The sequence below is a fragment of the Pseudopodoces humilis genome, chromosome 1 (assembly GCF_049639895.1).
Source record: "Pseudopodoces humilis isolate 2021_Gansu_Grassland_sample_001 chromosome 1, ASM4963989v1, whole genome shotgun sequence".
Classification (NCBI taxonomy): Eukaryota; Metazoa; Chordata; class Aves; order Passeriformes; family Paridae; genus Pseudopodoces; species Pseudopodoces humilis.
The window spans coordinates 104960252-104980712 of record NC_142200.1 but is presented as its reverse complement, the minus strand read 5'-3'; the positions used below and the strand labels follow the sequence as shown (position 1 = coordinate 104980712).

General features: G+C 40.6%; 1 protein-coding gene across 5 annotated transcripts in view; it reads right to left on the bottom strand.

Annotated features, from left to right (window-relative positions):
- The window catches only part of ELMO1 (engulfment and cell motility 1), a 302673-nt gene that overhangs the window by 1588 nt on the left and 280624 nt on the right, over positions 1 to 20461 (bottom strand). For all 5 annotated transcript variants that reach the window (XM_088054072.1, XM_014248665.2, XM_005519061.3 and 2 more), the window contains 3 exons: positions 13230 to 13337; positions 9499 to 9581; positions 3964 to 4041 (listed from right to left, as the gene is read on the bottom strand). In XM_088054072.1, coding sequence (XP_087910198.1) covers positions 3964 to 4041; positions 9499 to 9581; positions 13230 to 13337 — 269 coding nt within the window. The remainder of the gene's footprint in view (positions 1 to 3963; positions 4042 to 9498; positions 9582 to 13229; positions 13338 to 20461) is intronic.

The following is a 20461-nucleotide window of genomic DNA, read 5'->3' as shown; positions in this document are numbered from 1 at the left end:
CCAAACTTCTTATTGAATGTTCTTCTGCAATTATTGGAGAAGGAAACAATAACTTAGGACAATAATACTCTGGAGAAATCTCCTTCACTCCTCTCACTCTCCTTCCCCAGTGCCTATTAAAAAATCCTGATTATCTTACACTAACTAAACTTTTAATTCCAAGACAGTTAAATTAGGTGAACTAAATCCCAAACCCAAAATGGGATACTCAATGGGATAAGTCAAATACTTCTTGACTCTTAGTGTAAAAAATCCTGTACTATCTGTTTTTATCATTGCTTGGTTTCCTATGCATGAAGTTGTTACAATTGATAGTCTCACATATCTGTGCCTACTTTACCACTATTTTACACAAAATATTGTGAAAACTACATAGTTAATGCTATGTCCTTCATGAAAATTAAATGCCAAGCTGCTTGGTTGTAATACTAAATGCTGCAAATGCTGAACTGGCCTCTAAAACCTTTTCCTTACTGTTCGCTTTTTCCTAACAGGAGATGCCATCTTTCTCAACAGCTGACAGCTTGTGATAAATGTGGGCTGAATAACCATTTAAAATCAGCAACAAATTCAAGGGAGATTGGTGATCTAGAGTCAACTTCTATTGAATAAGTCACTTTCATTTATTACTACAAGCCGTTTATTCAACTATGAACAAAAGTACTCAAATGCTGTCATCTAAAAATAAAGATTTCAATCATGAACTTGTGTCCTAGTTTGCGGGAGAAAAATTAAATCAACCGTAACTGCATTTTTATCTTACAAATACTTCTGCTGGATTTCATGCCAAAAAAATGGTTTTTAAATTTAGCTGACCATTTTCTTCACCATGCCGCCGAGTTTAAAGATAGCCATGGTTGACTTCATCCCACAGCAGAAATGAGGATTATTTTTAAGGAAGAGAGAGAAGCCCCCTTCTTCATCCAGAAAAAGGGCATATTTCAAAAATAGAATGGGTTAGCACACTTCAGCATCTGAAGTGAAATCCAACCCACTTAAGCCAGTAACAAAACAGTAGCAGAGGGAGCTTTTTCACCCAGGGTGTAGGCAAGCCAGGCCACAGCTTTAATATGAGATAGCTAAACAGAAGAGGCTTTAGAGTTCAGGTTGTCCTGCTGACAAGTGCTAAATAAACAACTTGGCCTGCCTATTCTAGGCTGTCAAAGTGCACCGCTGAAGACTTTTAAGGCATGCAATTTTTTTGGAGTGTACGCAGAATATCAGGAAAAGAAAGAAGATATTCTAGAAAAATAATTATATTTGAACGGACTGTAATCTTTTATGATTTACTTGAATTCTTTCTTTGGGAGAGTTTTCCCTGAATTCATTACAAAGAAAGGAGCAGAAAAGCAAAAGGCTCTGCTCAGGTTACAGGAGATCAGAGAATCTTTTCAACAGATGCAGCCCCTGACGTAAATTGTGCATCACCTGCGCAGTGAGTGCGGCCAGCTCTTCCTCTGGGGAGGAATCCCAGAGAGCCAGAAAGCAGAACTGCAATTCTCTCCTCTTCCAGATCTAACTCATTCAGGGCCCACATAAACCAAATTCTGGCCACAATTCTGATGAGTGCAATGGCCTGGAAAAGGGGCTTCCTCTCTAATCTCCATATTGGCAAATGCACCTAATTAAACTCCTGCACATGTTGAGCAGAGAGACATCCTAATGAGATGGTGGAAAAACAGAGGCATTCATTCAGAAGCTTTTTTTCTTTTTTAATATGCAAAAGAGACTAAGAGCCACTGAAAAATTAATTTATGAGATTCATTTTCATAAAACTCCAATGAAACCTAATTATGGCCTCTCTCATCAGTTTCTCTGTCAAAAATCATGGATAAGATTAATCCACCTTTTTTGCTGTGTAGTTGAAACCAGTTATTAGTATTTAAATGAAAAACAAATACAATGGAGTGATCTCATAGTACTGAATCCCCTGGCTAGCAGTAAGCTCCAACAGATGGCTAAGGGAATTGACAAACTTAAGTGTGCTAGAATGGGGTCCAAATCTCAATGATTCTGGTTCAGTAATGAGATTTTATCAAAGAATTACCTTGGGAGATAAGAACTGAAAATGTTTCACTGGCTTCATCCATTTGGATGCAGCCCCTGAGCAACCTGGTCTGAGCTCATTGCTGACCTGCTTTGAGCAGGAGGTTGGACTCGGGACACCTCCAAGGTTCCTTGCAGACAGAATTATCCTATGAGCCTCGTTCAGTTTTTCTTTTTAGGACACACTCAACTCCTACATTTCAACCTCACTCTACAATCACGAGGGCTGCACAAGTACTTAAAAAAAGCCCTGCAAGTCTGACCTGAAATTGTCACGTACCGACATCATTCCTGGTGCTTCACACAAAGCTTTCAGAATCTTGAGATGTCACCACCAAACCTCCCAAACCAACAATGCTGCTGAACTAGCCCTTCTATCAAAAGGTACCCCAACTACTTTGTTGAAGAGTCACGGGCTTCACAACATGCTACTCGTCTTTCCATGGGGGTGCTTCCTCTGAATACTTGTACTTTCTACTTTAATCACAACTCAGTCTTCTGCAGGCCATGGAAAAATACAGAGGAAATGAGATGTCCTTTTAAAAACCTTCATTTGAGAACTGTCAAGTGGCAGCAGAGACTGTTGCCTCTGGCCATTTTTTTGAACATATTAATTTTGTTTCAAAGAAGCTGCACAATACCAAAAAGAGAAATGAAGATAAAAGGTGTGTTAATGCAATCATGAGCAATTGGGTTAGTGCATCTCACTGCTACTGCCTGTCAGTGGGATGCAGTAGCAGCTTTTGAACATTTGGACCATTAAAATGCACTTGTAGCTATAGGCTATACTTGAGATACAGTGGCTGAAAAAATTGTTGGTTTTCATGACCATTTGCACTTCTGAGCTGAAACAGTCTAGAATTCAGTTTCTGGAGAGTTTATATCAGAAATCACTGAACCTGTGTTCAGTTCAGAGGATGAAGACAACCATGTGCTGCTTAGAACTACAGCTCTAGTGGCACATTGTGCCTGGGATGCTACTGGTCCTTTCTCTTACTCAAAAACTGACCCACAAATACTTCTCTGGAATGAACATTCTTGAAAATTACACTAGTATTAATCCACAGAAAGACCCAATGGCATAACTGTATCTCCTCTCCTAAAATTAACATTTAGTTGAAGGTTTTAGTCCAGAACAACAAATATTGAAGTAGCATAACTAATACACTTCACTTTTAATGTAATTTCATGCACTTTTTAAACACTACAGTATAATGCAGTTTAAATCTTCTGTAGTTCATCTTTTTAGCACAGTGTCCTGAACTGAGACCAAATGTGATACCTAAAAAAAGTGTGCAAATGGAACACAACCCTTCTTGCTTTAGAAACAAGACAGATTTTTTAAAATGTAGTGTATTCTGCTAAATCTTTACTTGAAATTTTTTTGAGAAAAAAAATTGAGACCCAGTGATGGTATAACCACCCCTGATTGTGCTAGCATTGTCAAAATGAAATGAGGCTGGGAGTGATTCTTTGAAAGCTTGGCTGTACAAATTCTCACTGTTGAAAGTTCACACAGCAAAATTCTCTAGTGTCTAAAGTACAGCAGACCACAAGAAATCAGAAATGGTGAGAGAGATCTGCAGAACTTCAAGGTCTGCCCAAGCTCTCTTCTCTTTCTTATGGCTTATATTTCAGGACAGCTTCAAAATACTGGTCTGTAATTTGGAGCTTCATGTAATCTGTGATGCAGGAATACAAAACATGTTTCTTCTGTGGCTCAGATATGCAAGAAAATTACAGAAGGTCTTGTTCCTATACTAATCCCTTGAATGTCAGTTTGAGACATGATGCTGATTTAGATGGACCTACAACCTGGGCCACGATGCCCATTCTTATGTTCTTACAAAGCCATCTGGTGCTTTAAAGCAACTAAGATAACTTCAAATAAATTTCTGTACTCTGAACATGACTTACCTCATGCTTGTCTGGAGCAATGAAATTCAACTGGCCGCTTGAGTCATACAATATCGAGAAAGCAAGCTCTAGCACCTCCTGGAACAATACAAAGAAACACCTATTAATGCTGCATAAGAGAGGCATTAATATATTCTGGCCTGTCTTTCTTTCTCATCCACTATTCCCCCAAAAAAATTGAAAAGTAGTTTATGGTAGTCTCCTGTCTGGCCAAAGCTGCAACAGTACCAGCCCACTGCAAGAGACTGGCACAGAAAGAATACCAGCACAGTTGTTCAGTCAAAACAAACTCACCTAACTCAGTGCTTACTGTGGCCCACTGGGTCATGAATTACTTTAGCATTCGAGTTTAAATTTGAGATAGGCAATGGTGAGGACTGAAATCCTCACCATTATTAGTATAATGAATAATAGTACACTTGAAAGAAACTCTTTATGAAGACACAGTTTTTTTCAATTTGTATAGATTAAACTCACAAAGTTTGACTCCTTGTGTTAAAAATCTTCTCAGGATTAATTAATATTAATTGTAAGGACAATTAATATCCTGGTATATACTTATGTTTTTTTCAGTGCTGGAAATATATTAAGTTATTCACTCTCAAGAGATTTCTGTAATTTTGTTTTCATCTGAACCAGAATCGCCAGCCTCAGTCAAGCCAAACTATGCTGCTTTCTTGAAGACCCAAAGGAATTTTGGAAAAGGAAAAAGCAATCATCTTTTTTTTCCCCAAATCACTGAAGCTGGAACTGTAAAAGGTACCTAGGAGAATACATAAAATGCTGTCCTTCACTAAAAGTCACCTGGACTTGAATTCCCATGGAAAAACCCAGGCAATCTGAATAAATAATGATCTTTCAATGGCCAGCAGTGATCATGTAAAGATGTTGTCTTATCTGTTGCCATATTATGGTTTCTGCCTGCATCACTACAAGTGCCTTTACAAGGATCTCACAATCTGTAAGCTCAGTGGTATGGATATATTAACTATGGAAAAGGGACTGAGCTACATAGCAGAATGCTGACTTGTAACTATGACCTGTATCACATGTCCTGTTATTTTTGCCTTGTGGCTTCCTCAGCCCTGTCATACTCACAGCTTTTGTTGACTCTCAGCTGACAGCAGTCACTGCACTGCCAGAGGTGAAAGGAGAACGGCTTCCTAAATTTGCAACACCAAGTTTTAAAATGGAAGAATTGACTGTGGGGACTGCAGCATAAACATTGTTCCAAATTTCTACCCCCAAACTCCTGGTCTGAGACAGACATAGATATTTGGATTTCTGTAAGGGCTTTTTTGGTTTTGAAGTTGTATGATTAAGAGCAGAGTCTGAACCATAAAACTTCCAATCCTTAGGGATAATTTTGGATAATAAGATATCAGGCTTCTCATGGGAAATGTTCTTGTTTTCCTTGAGTTTAGTTACTAGGTTCAACTTGATGTATTGCCAAGGCTACAGGAGACAAAGCTGTGTTAAATCCTCGTTGTGTTAAATCTCCATGGAGGCTGCAAGTGCAAACAGTGCTGGTGCACTCAGCAAACCAGTGGCTCAGGGCTCACATGGCCTTTCTGTGTTGTAGGCATGTCTCTCAGCCACACCTTATTAAGAGTGATGTCCCTCATTACAGAAACAAATCTGCCACTGCCCACACGAACCTGGCATTATCTCCTCAAACAGTGTTAAAAATTACTGACAGAATATGCCAAGAAATGCCACTGAGATTGTAGCTCTGGAAAAAGGGCTTGTACTCTTATTCTGTGATGTTCCTGAATCTCATGAAGGTCAACAATCCCACAGGCCTGACCCCTTTAATTTCTCCTTTGGGAAACTCCAACAAATATAACTTCTTCACCTCAAAGAGAGAAAAAGGAGGGAAAAGAAGAAGGGAAGAGGAATGTGTAAGGATGTCTAGAGTTTGGTCATTTCCAGTCAGACAGAGAATGAGAAAGAACTACATTAAGGGCACCAAGCTTCTCTTTCTGGGGTAAAGTGTTACTTTGGCAGTCCTGGATATAGCTCAGCTTCTTTGCTGGCTGCCCTGGACTGTAAAGGCTTGGGAATTGCAACTTCCAGGTGCCAGCATCTCTGTTGCTTTATGCACAGCAAACTGTCAAGGAAAATGGAAGCCAAAGGAGATGGAGTTGCCATCTGGCCCTCCACATTGACTGTGGTCTCAGAAGTTGAGCTGGCTGACTTGTCAGGGGCCCCCACCTGGTTTTGTTACAGTCCCATCAACGACAAGGAGGAGCTGGCAATTCTCAAAGGAGAACTGATCAGTCTTTATTGCTGTCTGTAGTTTTCTCTGTTCTACTTCTCAAACTTTCTCACAGTAACTTTTCATTCAAGCCTTTTCCACTTGTTTCTCTGTCCTTCTGGTCTTTTTTATCTCACATTCCCTCCAACCTGCTCCTTCCTTTTTTGTTTTGCTTTCTTTCTCCTGTACCTCAAGCTGCTGAACCCGCTCCCTTGGCACTCCTAGCTCCTTCCTGGTGTCAGACCTCTGCCCTTCCCCAGACCTTGCTCAAAAGTAACAGCGTTGGGACCCACAGTGTGCCTCTCTTCTGAGCTGTGCTGAAAACAGAACAAGAGACTCTGCCACAGCAGGCCAATACTTCCCACTCCTGGGATTCAGCTCTCTGGGGGAAGCTGTTGTAGGTGGTATGAAGGGAAGGCTGCTCTCCCATGCCCAGAGCTGCCCTCTCCCCCAGCCTCTACAGGTCCCTAACACAGGCCAGAAGCCATGAACAGGCATTTGGGGTGCCTATGCAAAGTGATCCCATGCAGCTGGAATGACCTCACCACTTTCTGCCTGCTCTGTCTTCAACACCCTCAAAACACCCATGTCTTTACTGAAGGCTGAGGCCTTGCCATGTTGAGTTTGCTTGCCAGTCAGATCTGCCCCAAAGAACTATCTAGACAGGCAGCAGGAGAGAACTTGTTCAACAAAGGGAGAGGGAGAGGGAGAGGGAGAGGGAGAGGGAGAGGGAGAGGGAGAGGGAGAGGGAGAGGGAGAGGGAGAGGGAGAGAGAAAAGAGATGCTTCATTCATCAGGGATGTGAGCAGAACCATTTCAGCTGACTAAAAAGGCACAAAGCCTGAAACCTCCCACATCAGCAGATAAAGGGTGTTAAGAGAGCACTTCAAAATATCTGGCCCTGTTTTTTTTTTCTAATTCTTCTGTCATGCTTTATTTTGAAGGCTGCAAAGTCTGACATTTCATTTCCTTGAAAATCATTGGTACTACATGGGAGTCAGAAATAAGGATTTAGAAATTAAACCTAATTTAAAAATACAAGCAAGATGAACAATAATGGATTCAGATCTGGTCCCACTACATTGTTCCAGTTTCATATGCATGCAAATTCCAATTCCGTTTAACTCTTATTTCTTTTTAAATTATCCTGCTGAAAGAACAATGGCCATGTGGAAACCTTGTTATGGACATTTTGCCAATTCCAGCTATGCTCATTCTGCCATTCAATTTTCTTTTCTGCCAATGAATAAAATTGAGGTGGACATTATATATGTACAAAGAAAGCACAGAATGAAAAGGCCTCTTAAAAATATATCACTGATCGTGAAATTTCAGAAAGTGAAAGGTTTACAATACAGCAAATTCAGCTGAATTGCATTCTGCGTCTACCTTTTTATAAATTTTAGTTGCATAACCCATATATAACTTGATATGCTGCAAACAACATGTTATTCCCATGTCAGTTAAATAGTTGCAATAGTGTGCCTGACAGTTTGATTGGGATGACAGGCTAATTCAAAAATTCTGTGCTTCTCAGGGAAAGAAATGAGGAATTGAGGAAATAAAAAACCACAAACCCACCAAACCAAAAACCCCAAACCCCATCAAAACCCCTGCACCACATCAGAAGCAGTAAAACCATCAAAATTGCCATGTCCGGGTCATATATAAAACACTCAAGCCAAGGATGCAGCCATGCTACCTATGAATTCCTGATCTTCACATTCTCTGCCAGAAATTTTATACCAGTCCAAAACAATTTTACCTAAGGAAATGGGGCAATGCTGAGAGCTGAGGACAAACTGATCTGCAGCATTCCTCTTTAGCATTAAATACTATCTAGACATTACTGCTCCATAACGATGACACATTTCCATCACTGCCACCCACTGCTTTCCATCTTTCCCTTTTGTGCGGACATATGAGTGCTAAGACAAGGAAGAACTAAAAATATTTCATATGCATCATATAAATGTCCCAGCCAAATGTGTTGACGGTTCAGCTGCAACATGACGTAGGAGTTGTATGTAATCTATGGTACTCCCGTGTTTGTGCCCTGATTCAGAAAATCAACAAGGAAAAACACTCCTGGGATTTTTTTTTCCTCACTTGACATGACTTTTTCCTTTCCTACCATGTAAAGCCAATGCTGAAAGGAGAGCAACTTCTCTGTAAGAAAACAAATGCAAAAAATACTCAGGATGCGTTGCCTATTTGTGCACCATTAAGGAAAGAGAAGTTGCAGCCGTGAAGGTGCAACTAGTTGTGTGATGTAGCTTTGACAGTGCCTTCTCAATTTTTATGGCTTCCATTAGAACTGCTTTTTCCAATTTTACCTAAAGTGTTGAAGCAGGAACACCTCACTATATTGCCCATCAAAATCTCCTTCTGGTCTGACCCAAAATTCCTCAGTTTCAGGTAATAAGAAATTCTGATTCAAAAGCTTTGATCTGGCTCCCAGGCCTCTCAGTGTTGTTCTAGGTCAGACTGAACATCATTAGCCTCATTGCTTCTTGTAAGGTGAGAGACACAACCTGATAGAAAATTTATTAACATACCTTATTGAATATGCCATTCACCACTAATGATGCCGGATGTTGCTAGTAACTCCATTTCTTCTTGATGTGGTGACAATTCTTACTAACAAAAACTCTGCAAGATTCTAGCACTGCACAATTTTAGTACTACTGTCAGCTTACAGTTCTTGCTATGAAACTCTGAAAGGTAGTATAAATCTAATTTAAGCTGAATATTGTCTCCTACACATTTTTTTCCCAAATTAACTGCTGAGCATGTCCTTATATGCCTCCTTAATTGCCCAGGATGTACCTTACAGCCTTTTGTTGGTAATTGTTTTTCTACCTGACTGGACCTGCAGGTATCAGCTGGACATTAAATGCAATTTTGGCCTGTGTTCCCTGAATGTGGGTTCATCAGAGAACACAGCTGGAACAAGCTAGTTATTTGTCAGAGACAATACAGGAGTAGGCAACAACAGCCATTGCAGCTTTGCTTTAGAGATAGAAAACATCACTACTAAGGACTATTCCAGTTGTGCCCTGGGTGTATCACTATGGACATCTGCCATGAAATATGAGTAAAGAAAGCTAAACTGTCCCAATAACTTAACTCAGATGGTCTGAGATGGAAACAAAGGGTGTACATACATGGAAATGTTGCAGCTGGAATGAAAAATACCTGTGTTACTTCAGGGAAGGTCAAGTTGACAAGCTTTGTATTCTGCACAGTATGTGTTAATAACAATTTGAGAGCCATACCTTGTTTTGTTTAAGAGCTCCTTTCTCTTTCATGTGTGGGCAGTCCTTCCCAGTCACAACAGCTTTTATATCTGCCACTGGCACTGCATTAAAAAGAAGGAAAATCAAACCCCAGAAAATTAGTTAGAAGCAAGGTATGTAAAACTACAGAGTCTGAAAAGACCCAAGACTAATGTGTTAAAACTGCCATGTCCTTTGCCATTTCCAGCCTTTTGTAAGAAAGAAAACTGGAAGAAAACAACTAACACATTGCAGCTTTGCTTTAGAGATAGAAAACATCACTACTAAGGACTATTCCAGTTGTGCCCTGGGTGTATCACTATGGACATCTGCCATGAAATATGAGTAAAGAAAGCTAAACTGTCCCAATAACTTAACTCAGATGGTCTGAGATGGAAACAAAGGGTGGATAAAAGTCTGAAAATGCTTTTTCTTACCTACTTAGACTACCTTGGGTAAGAGTGTTTCATATAAATGTGTACCTGTGTCTGGACAGTATGTGTACTCATGGATCTCAAAATCATATACTTTTCTTCCTTGTAAATGTTGCTCTTTCCTAGGCATCCAGGTAAAGTTCTCTTACTGGAGAGAGGACGCTGGGAAAGTTAGACCCCTCACTCAGCGCTGTCTTCCTTCTTTTAAAAGCCTGTAGGAATTTTTTAAAAATAGTTTTCTATTTCACTCCCATCAGCAGTTTAGTTGCTTTCTGGTACTAGCAGGAATAAGGAATACTAAGGCTTATAATGAGTCATTCCAATTGCTATAAAATGTGAAGTGATCAGAAATGACTGGGGGGAAAAGAAAGGTAAGAAGAAGTATTGGAATCTTCTGCCACTCAGAGTCACAGAGTGAGGTCACTAAAGCATAAAGATAAATTTCTCTGAGTTTCAAGCGGAAGTCAATTTTCCAAAGGTAATTACATTATGGAGAATCTATATGCTCTACAATACAATATGGTCCCTGAGTGACAGTTTCTACAATCTATAAATAATCCATTATCCTTGTGGCTGCAGAAAAGTATCTTATATATAGAACAGGACAGTAATATGAAAACCTGTTACTGCCAAGTTCTTTAAAAACTCTAATGGAAATAGTGAAGGGGAGAAATGCATTTACCCTTCTACTGGGCACAGCAGCACTATATATTTTATGACAGATTACCTCAGCACTACAGCCAAATGGTTGGTGTGGGATGTAAAAGACATTCTTAAAGTATTTGCTTTGCATGGAAGACTGAAAAGAAAGGAAATAATTTGACTCTTCACTACTCAACTTCTGCCTTTAGTCTCAGAATTTTATGCTGTGGGCCTGCTGACTCTTTATGCCTCTGACAGTCCCGTTTTGAAGGAGACATACTGTTTTTCAGAGGAGAGAATGAGCTAGGAAAAACTGTGAAATTAAGGAGATGTTTAACTGCAACTATGGTAGAAAGGTCTTCTTAAGAAAAAAGAGTTCCTGCCATTTTTTGAAGGGGCCCAGAAAAAACAATTTCTCTGTTTGCATAAGATAAGGTTTTCTGAGGTCAGATCTCTCAACTGAGAAGGCTTTTCTTCAGGTTTCATACACTTGATCTGTGTGATCTGGAATGCAGCTATAGTGGGAGATCACAGACTGATGTGACATCCTAATCTTTATTTATTTGGAACCTGGCTTATGCCTTGCTTTAGAAAAATAGAATCAAAGACTTCAGGAGGTATCAGAAGTTGACTACAAGATGCTGGAGGGCGTGAGCACAGTTGTGATGTGCACATACACGGATAAAGCCTTGAGAAAGAGGGCAGCTGTTTTCTGTCCCAGCTGGAGTCTTCATGGCTGGTTAACTCTGCCAGCCTGAAGAGAGGGGTGACATTCACAGAAGTGAAAAGGTTAAAAACACACACATTTATGTTTGAGGATAGAGACTAATTATTCAGGCTTGGCAAGGAGTGCACTAAATGCTTGATGCTGATTCTCTTAGTTGTGTTTTCTTACCCGCCTCTTCTCTTTTAATTTTTTTGACCTGGCTCCAAATGCTGAGAAGTTGATCATCATATTCAAACTTTAAGAATTCAAAAATCAATAATCTGTCCAGAGAAAACCAGGATATTTATGAAAATTATTCTGTAAAATGCCCAAGCCAGTTTGGTCTGATATGTTTCCAACAATAGTGCCACTTTATAATCTTGTGACTTGCAATATTCTCAATTTTGTTTAGTGAAAATCCATCTGATGTGGGTAGCACTATGGTAAATCTTGTATCATTCATAGCCTGAAAACCTGAGATACTGATGAAATAACCACCTCTTTCTGAAACTGCATTGGTATCTGCTCTGCCAGCAGCCATGCTGAGGGAACCCTATTGGTCTGGCCCAATGGTTTCTAAAGCAGGAGCCTTCTGCCCCTGTGGGGTCCTGACATTCCTGTGTAGGCTCAGGAGCCTATGGAAAATGCAAGTGCCAGATGAAGCTCACAGCCAGGGTCAGGGGTTTGTGCGTGGAAGCATGCTCCAATCAAACAAATCTGGGAACTGCTGGTCTTGTAACTGTGCCTGCAGTTCAAGTGTGACTTTCATTCTTCTGTCACTCTGACACTACTGTAACATTCTATGGCTATTTCTCTAAGCCTTGTCCACAAGAGCAGTCTCTTTCTGTGCCAATGCAGCAATGTGAAGCCCTGTCCTACATTCTGCCAAGACTGCAGTGAGACTGTGGAACATCCTTGAGGCAATCTGTAAAGGAAGGAAAACAAGAGTATGTGACTGCAAACTGTCAGGGCTCCAGCATCACACAGGCTTTTTTTCTCCTTTCCCTCTCAGACTGCATTTGGGAGCACCTGGACAGTTTAAAAGGTGCTGCCTGGAGACAGGTTAGGAGAGGAAATTTCACATCATTCCCCAGTTTTCAAACTGGAAAAATTTCAAATTTCTGAAAAATCAGTCTTTCTGCCATTGCATGAAAGAAGTGAAACTACCAACTGAAATACCTGTTTAAGTGTGTCTAATTTGATAATGCCAAGGATTTTCAGTAAAGAACAAAAAGAAATTATTCCTTATTCAATGCTGGATTTCTTGAAGTCACTTACCAGTGACAGAACTATGCTCATTATTTCCAATATCATAAAAAGGCTTCCCTGGATTACAGGTTAAGCCCCTACAGGTTGAAGTACAAAGGAGAAATCACTAGAGTATGATAGTTCTGAAGCTCCAAAATTACTTTGAACCATAAGAAAAATCCCAATAAATCCCTTGGTAGGAGCTGCCACACAGACATGTCCTCTCCCAGTTGGCTACACAGAAACACTGAGGTCCTCTCAATACTGTTCACAGTGACCTGTCACCTTTGAGTCCACTCCTCACAATTACAAAAAGGACCTCTGCCACATGTTCCTCCTCCAGTCACTAGAGACTGCCTGTTTCCATGGAAGGCAGTGCTTCTGAAAATCCCCAAGTATTTTTATTTGACATCAGCAGTTAGATGAGCAATGAAAATAAACTGCTTTCCTCCCTAGAAAAGACATGACGTTTCCAAGCTGAATGAAATTATAAACTCATTGAAACACTTAACGCAGTCCCCACACACACTTGCCAAACCCAGGAGAGTGGTGTTTGAATGCAGGAGGAAATGTCCCCTGCTCTTTTTCTTCATAAACAGAGCTGTTCATAATGTCCCATGTGAAGAGAAACCTACTACAAGTTATAAAGAAAAACTAGCATAAAAGAAGCAGAAGTGTCACAATCTTTGTGCATGACTTACATTTATCTTGCAAGGAATCATGAGGGACTTCTCCCTGTGGACTTTCTTCCAAATCTCCGTAGTGCAAGACCTTGTGATTAGGTGAAAGTCGACAATACCAAAATTTGTCTGTTGAAATAAACACATTAAGCAAGGTCACTGACATGTCTTCATTAGCCTTACCAACAGCAGAGGAGAAAGCCTACTCAAGCAACATGCTACAGGGAAAGATGTCTTTCCTTTCAGAAGAAACCTGTGGGGTATATATAAGAAGGGTAGGAACTTTGCTCAGTAATTTTTCTTGATTAAATGAAGCTGGCATTAATCTACAGGGGTTTTGTTATTGACATAGTCACTTGCTCAAAAAACCAAAATACTAGTGAGAAAAAAATTCACTTAGTTTTACCAGATATTATAAACTCTCATGGCCAGAAGACTGGCAAAGTAACTACTGTGAGTGGATAACTTTAATTTACCCATAAAAGATTCATTTTTAGCACCCACTATGTGAAAATCAAGCCCTACCAGCTGTCTTGTGTGGGACACCCAAAAACTGATAAATTTGAAATATCCCATACTTTATGAAAATTATGACTCATGTCTTTTTTTATAGACATAGGAGAACACCCCCATATTTGTGGAGAGACTGGACCTAATAAACATGCAGGAACTTAAAAAGCAGACATTAAGTCTCTTGTCCTGCAGATAACTCAGTGCTTTGCATGGTCACAAATATATGTGTGACCATGCAGTTCACACCCTGGTTTGCATTTTTGTTCTTCCTAAGAGATGTACATTTACATCTCCTGACAACTCGTGCTTTGCAGGACACAGTTCCCCCTAACAGCACTGGTTAAAATCTGCTCCTGAGAAGAACATCACCTTTGCAGAGTCAGGCCACCACCCTGACTAACATGCAAGGATGGTGCTTGCCAATTCCCTTTCTGAAATGGCAAGAAAGAGGTAACCCTTCCTCGTCAGAACACATTCTATTTAATAAGAAGGTCACATACTGTTGGCTGTCAGAAATACAATCTTACATCCAAACTAAATCTCCAACAGCTCAGAGCAAGGCTGGATGTTAAAATGCCAGTGGAGGGGGGCAGAGGGCTTCCCTGGCTCTGTGCTTCCCTCGTACTGGCAGTGCTGATCCTGAGGGGCAATTTAGGGGAAATGTTAGCACTGACACAGCCCCGCAGCTCTGCAGTCGCTGGGAGACTCAGTTTGGATAAAACATTGCAGGAGCTGTAGAACCAGCATATGTGAGCTCATGTGGGGTGTTAGCAGAGGAAGGGCTTCTTGGCTCTCTGAGTAAAACAGTGGCTTCATGGACCCAGCTGCTTCCTGAAGGACACTCCAGGGCCCTGGCCAGTCATTTAAAATACAGTGCAGTAAAACAAGGCAATTGAATGGCAAAAATGGACTTTCACACGCCCTTTTAAATTTCTTTGTCACAGTGGGTAAAGAGGTTTGGGGGAAAAGCCCTACACACTTCAAACTACTTTCTGAGTGTGCAGTGCTTTCTACAGAAAGGTTACAAAAACCTTAGAAACCTCTGGCAAAGGCTCAAAACGGCCGTGGGAGAGGTTCTGGGTATCAACATCAGAGGCAGGCACAACACTGAAAGATTTATGGTAGAGAGCCTGAGATTATGCTCCTGTGATGCATACAAGCAGAGCTGCTCAAATAGGAGCATCCCTGGACTGTAAGCAGAACATACAGTGTGGCACAGTATGGGATTGAGAAGAAGACCCCACTTGCAAAACTTCTGCAGGGAACTGGAACTAGAGCAGGTAGGAGCCCTCATTCAGTAGACTCTCATCTGAAGAGCATGCACACAAGCAACTCGTTAGGCAGTTTGCGTATCTCAGAAGGATGTGTGTGAAAATTTTCTAGATTCATACCTTTACAGGGAACTCTACCAGAACCATAGCAAAGCCTGATGCTTAAGGAATATACCCCATTGAATGTGATGGTTGACCATTATGCCTAAAGAAAAGCCTACAGTAACTGCAGCAGGAGGCTTTCACACCTAGCTTTAACTGCAATCTCATTGTTTATTGGGCTGTACAAAGTAATACAACTTTCCAACTCTAAAATTAAACCAGTAATTTTTTCTTAATAAAAACTGAAGTGGTTTCATTACTTTCTCAGTGATCTGGACAAATAGATGTTCTAACTGAAAAAAAAAATAAAAAAAATTATGTATTCCTTTCAATTTATCACACATGGGGGTTGGTGTTAGCAAGTGTTTGGCTCTTTTATCTCCTAGGGGTTAGCATTTTGGTAACCTTGGTTCTATCAGTGCCACGTTTCAATAATAAGAGGGGAACACCCCTCCATGAAAATATCTTATTTTGTTTTGGGAAGGGGTGGCTTAATGGGAAGAAACCCAAACTCGGAATATTTGAGGAGCCTTTTTTGGCAATTCCCCATAACACAAGGTTAATTAAAAACTAATGGCCACTGACTGTAGCTTGAAACATGTCCAGCACAGCTCTCCAATGGGCTCACTAATAACTCTGCTCTGCCACAGCCTTGCTGTCAAGGGGAAAGCCCTTAAATGAAAGCTACAAATGGAACTAACGAGGTTTCCTTAGCCACATCCACTAAATGAGTGCACCAGCCAGGCTGAGGAGAGTGATAGCATGTTGCTAGGAGAAGGGGCCCTGGTTTCTACAGCCACCTCAGCCTTACCCATTCTGGTTTTCACTTCAGCTGTACATGATGCTACAAACAGTGTATCAGAAAATATCCCACTCACATGAGATTTCAGTGCCTTGGAGGGGAACAGCTTGAAACTGGATGCAGCTATTTTACTGTAGTGCAAGTGCTGAACACAATTATATTGGAAAAGTAGTGTATAGAATAATGCTGCAGTCAGGACAAAAATTATATGAAATTACTTCCACCAAGAAAAAGGGTGAAGAAATCTTAATTGTAGAACAGTGCATGGGAAGTGGCCAGCAGTTAATTTGCATTCTAAATTGATAAATAAAAAAAAAATAAGCAGAAGAAAAAGGTCTCCTCTACTATGACTCAAAATAGTGTCTGCAAAACAAAGAAAAACTACTATCCCAACCCTCCAAAACTCTTAAACCAAAGTCTGCAGAGTTGAAGTGTTACAGAAGGCTTTAAAGATGGGACAGACCTTCCCTATCGGTCCCTGTACTCCACATCTGGCAGATCCATGTGCATGTGCCCAGCTGGAACAGGGCAGCTGTGTGCAGGAAGAAATGGGCTTGTTTTGGTTTTAGGCCCAAGCTGAAGCATTTTCCCCAAAGACTAGGCCTCTTCTGTGTATCCAGTGTTACTACACCTACCTTCTGCTCAGAGCAAGAAGCTGTAGGGAGGGCAGTCACTAACCACAGTCTTTAGAGATGATGTGGACTTGATATTTCATCACAATTTTGAGACACTACATTATTTACACTTTCTGGCAACTCCTTATGTCTTTCAGCTCTCTGGCCACTGGTGCAATCACATTAGGGTGTTAAAAATTTTTCTTTGGGAAACAGAACTTGTTATTCTGGTTTTTAATCTGAAAAGTTCTCAAGCAAATTTTTCTGATTTTTCAGATATTTGCTAGAGCAGCCAAGGGGTTAAATATATCACAGCACATTGCTGAAGATTATAGATGAGGTTAAAAAAAAAACAACCCAAATAACAAAATCACCTATAATTTGGCTACAAGAGTAATATTCAAAATTGTGAACAAACAGCAGATCACAGAACATTTTGCTGGTGGGCTACAGCGTGCCTGGCCATTTACACAGTGTGTTTCCAAGTGCATTAATGGCAAATGACTCATATGCCTCTAACAATACTATTCCAGGTAAAGAACTGCTGTGGTTAGTACAGAAGTGCTCTATTGTTAGAATCTGGGGAGAAAGTAGCTCAGATATGCATGGAAAGAAGTATGAGGATATGTATTTTTTTCCCCCAAGATACATTTGGGGTTACTATAGAAGTTTTTTGTTCAAAGAAAAACATCCTCACAGATTTAGCAACAGGAACCTGCTTTAAAATATATCTGTGAAGACATGTATTTGTGTAGATTTTATATCTATATATGTGTGTGGGCATGCATATTTTTTCTTTTTCTTTTTTCTGTCTCTATTAAAATTGTATTGACATTTTCACTCCAACTGGTCTTAACTGCCTAGATCAAGCCAAGAATCTCTCCACAGAACTGGCAAATAATTGACCCGTGGCATTGTTAGAGGCTTATTTGGTTAACTGGCTCCTCTCAGCAAGTCACACGCTCACAGAATATTAGGTTTTTAGTGGGACTTGGGAGAGTAGGATGAAGCAGCAGTAGGAAAGAGCTTGGCAGAAAAAAGTCAAAGTGTGTGTTGTTGTTCAGAACTGTGAGTTACTTATCCTAGCAAGAGATGGAAAACCTGTCTTCACTAGATTTTTTTGTTTCAAGCTTTATCTTTCCAGGTTACTTCCATGGCACCTTGTGTTTTTAATTTAATGGTGTGTACCACCAGGGTTTCCCTTCCTTCCAAAAATTACTGTTTGAGAAACCTCATGTTGGCTGCAAAATCACTTCAATAACACGCAATTTCTCTATGATCTTTATAAAGGTAAAAAGGGAATTTACTTTCAAGAGTGTGCCCAGCAACATAAACTACAAATGTACTGGATGACAGCATCAGAAGTATCTATTATCCTCAATAAAATGCCTTTATCTGCTACTTAGCTCTACTGGAAATAACAACTGCTGGGGATGTAGAGTGCTTGGCAGGTTTTTGCTTTAGTCCTCTCCCTTTTCCTTTAGGAATTATCTAAGGAAGGAGAAAGCTGAAGAGGTCTATCTGTCAGCAGATGTTCATGGTGGGGATTTGCAGAGCATGATGATCTGCCGTTGAACAGTGATCAGAAGGATAGGCTAGATTTTGCTATTTCATTTCCAGCTGATTAAGATACTTAATAAAAACCCAGGAGTTAGTGCTGCAGTTCTCCTATGAAAACCTTGCAAGGGAAAGGCCATGTGATTTTTTGGAAGTGCAAAGGATCCTGCTAGGACAACAATGAGATTTCTGAATTTCAGCTACAGAGAGATCCTGCTATGATAATCCTGTGCTGAAACACAAAAAGCAGAGATCTGAATATAGCTCACAGCCTAATCTTCAGCATCCCCCCAGTGAATCACCTGTTGGATTGGAGGCTTTCCAATGCTAAGTATATATGAAAGTGTTTAATCTCTTCTCAAAAGGCTGTAAGAGGCTGTAAACTCCCTTCTCATTTTTTTTAAGTCAGTTTTTTCAACTTACTGTGACTAACCATGTGTGTCCTACCACATGTTCAAACAATAATCTTAACAGAAGTTTGCTCTGGAGTCTTTATCATGGGCTAATGCCTGTTAATTATCTTTAAATGGGCAATTTAATGCTTTCAGCTTCTGTGTAGGACAGGTTCAGGTTCTTCTTGTACAATCTGCAGATTTGTGACATTTATTCCAGGATTGTTTTAAGGGAACAAAAGAATCATAGGGAAGGTAAAAAAAGCATATACATCCTTTAGTATAACACCTACCTGATCATGCTACTCTTATAAGTAGGTTGCCACATAACGGGCAAATCGTGATGCCTCAGAGCAGTACTCATTTCTATTTCAGTTCCATGTCAACCTGGATGGACCGTGCCCTTTTTAGAGCCTTGCTGATGCTCCATGACAAGTGGATTCCCAGTCTGAGCACCAGGCAGGTGACAAGGGCTCCTGAACCCCCTGACGTAGCACTGGGCACTTGTACAGAGAGATGGGTTGTGGGAGAGGAGATGGGGATGAGGGACAAAGCTAACGCAAGACACATTCAGAATTTGGGACATCTACTATTTTTATCAAGACATTCAGAGGAATTATCTGAAAGATTGACTGTCATAATGTTTAGTATCACTAGCCTCAGGTCCTCCATTCATTTTAATACATCTTCTAGTTCTTGACATCATGACAGCTCTGGTTTTACAGTTTGTGCTGCTTTGGAGTGCAGGAGATCCTGAAGGATAAATACAGATTTCAAGAGAGCTTCCTCTGATCTCTGCCAGTTGCCAGTATTTGTTGTTTGGATTGTGCCAGGCACTGTACCTAAAAATGGAGGTTCTCAACAAAATGGCTTATATGCCAAGCATATAAGCTTTAAATCACATGGTGTTAGGTCACAGAATCACAGAATATGCTGAGTTGTTGGAAGAGATCCACAGGATCATGGGGTCCAACTCCTGGGCATGCACAGGACCATCTCCAAACATCACAACCATGTGCCCGAGAGCACTGTCCAAATGCATCTTGAGTTCTGTCAGGCTGGTGCTGTGACATTTCCCTGGGGAGCCTGTTCCAGTGCCCAACCACCCTCTGGGTGAAAAACCTTTTTCTAATATCCTAACAAAACCTCCTGACACAACTTGAGGCCATTCCCTCAGGTCCTGCCACTGGGGACCAGAGAAGAGATCACTGCCTCTCCACTTCCCCTCATGTGGAAGCTGCAGATTGAAGAGAGGTCTCCCCTCAGTCTCTTCCAGGCTGAACAGACCAAGTGACCTCAGCTGCTTTCCACATGGCTCCCCCTCAAGGCCCTTCACCATCTTTGTTGCATTCTAACAGTTTAATGTCTTTTTTATATTGTGGTGCTCCAAGCTGCACACAGCACTCGAGGTGAGGCTGCCCCAGAGCAGGGCAGAGCAGGACAATCCCCTCTCTTGCCCTGCTGGTGATGCTGTGCCTGGTTGCTATGCACTGTTTGCCGTACTGAATTTAGTCCTGGTGGCCTCATGCATCATCATCCTCTAAATGGTTTTGTGTCTACTGCCTCCCTCACAAATGCTAATCAACCCTTCTCTTTCAGGGAATACAGGAAGTCTATCATAAAGTGTGCACAACTCTTAAGGCCATGTGGAAACATGACCTCCTAAATGGGCTTCCATCTGTGAAAAACAATATATTTCAGTGAAGGTAATGTTCTTTGAGGCATGGCCCTATGTTTTATTTGTTTCCAAAGAATCATGAATTATTTCTGGCCCTGTATAAATATGACATCAAAGCAATTAATCTGCTGGCCCATAGAATTCACTCCAAGGCATGATAGGAAGGAGCCCTCTCAACTGAGGACAAGAAGATTACAATGATTTTTTAAAAAAATATTTATTTTTTAGTTTCAGCTGTACTCTTATAAGTTGAATGAATTTATACTCCCTAAGGCTCTTGATCCTATAAATCATGAGCTAACAGCAATTTAAGATAAAATAAAC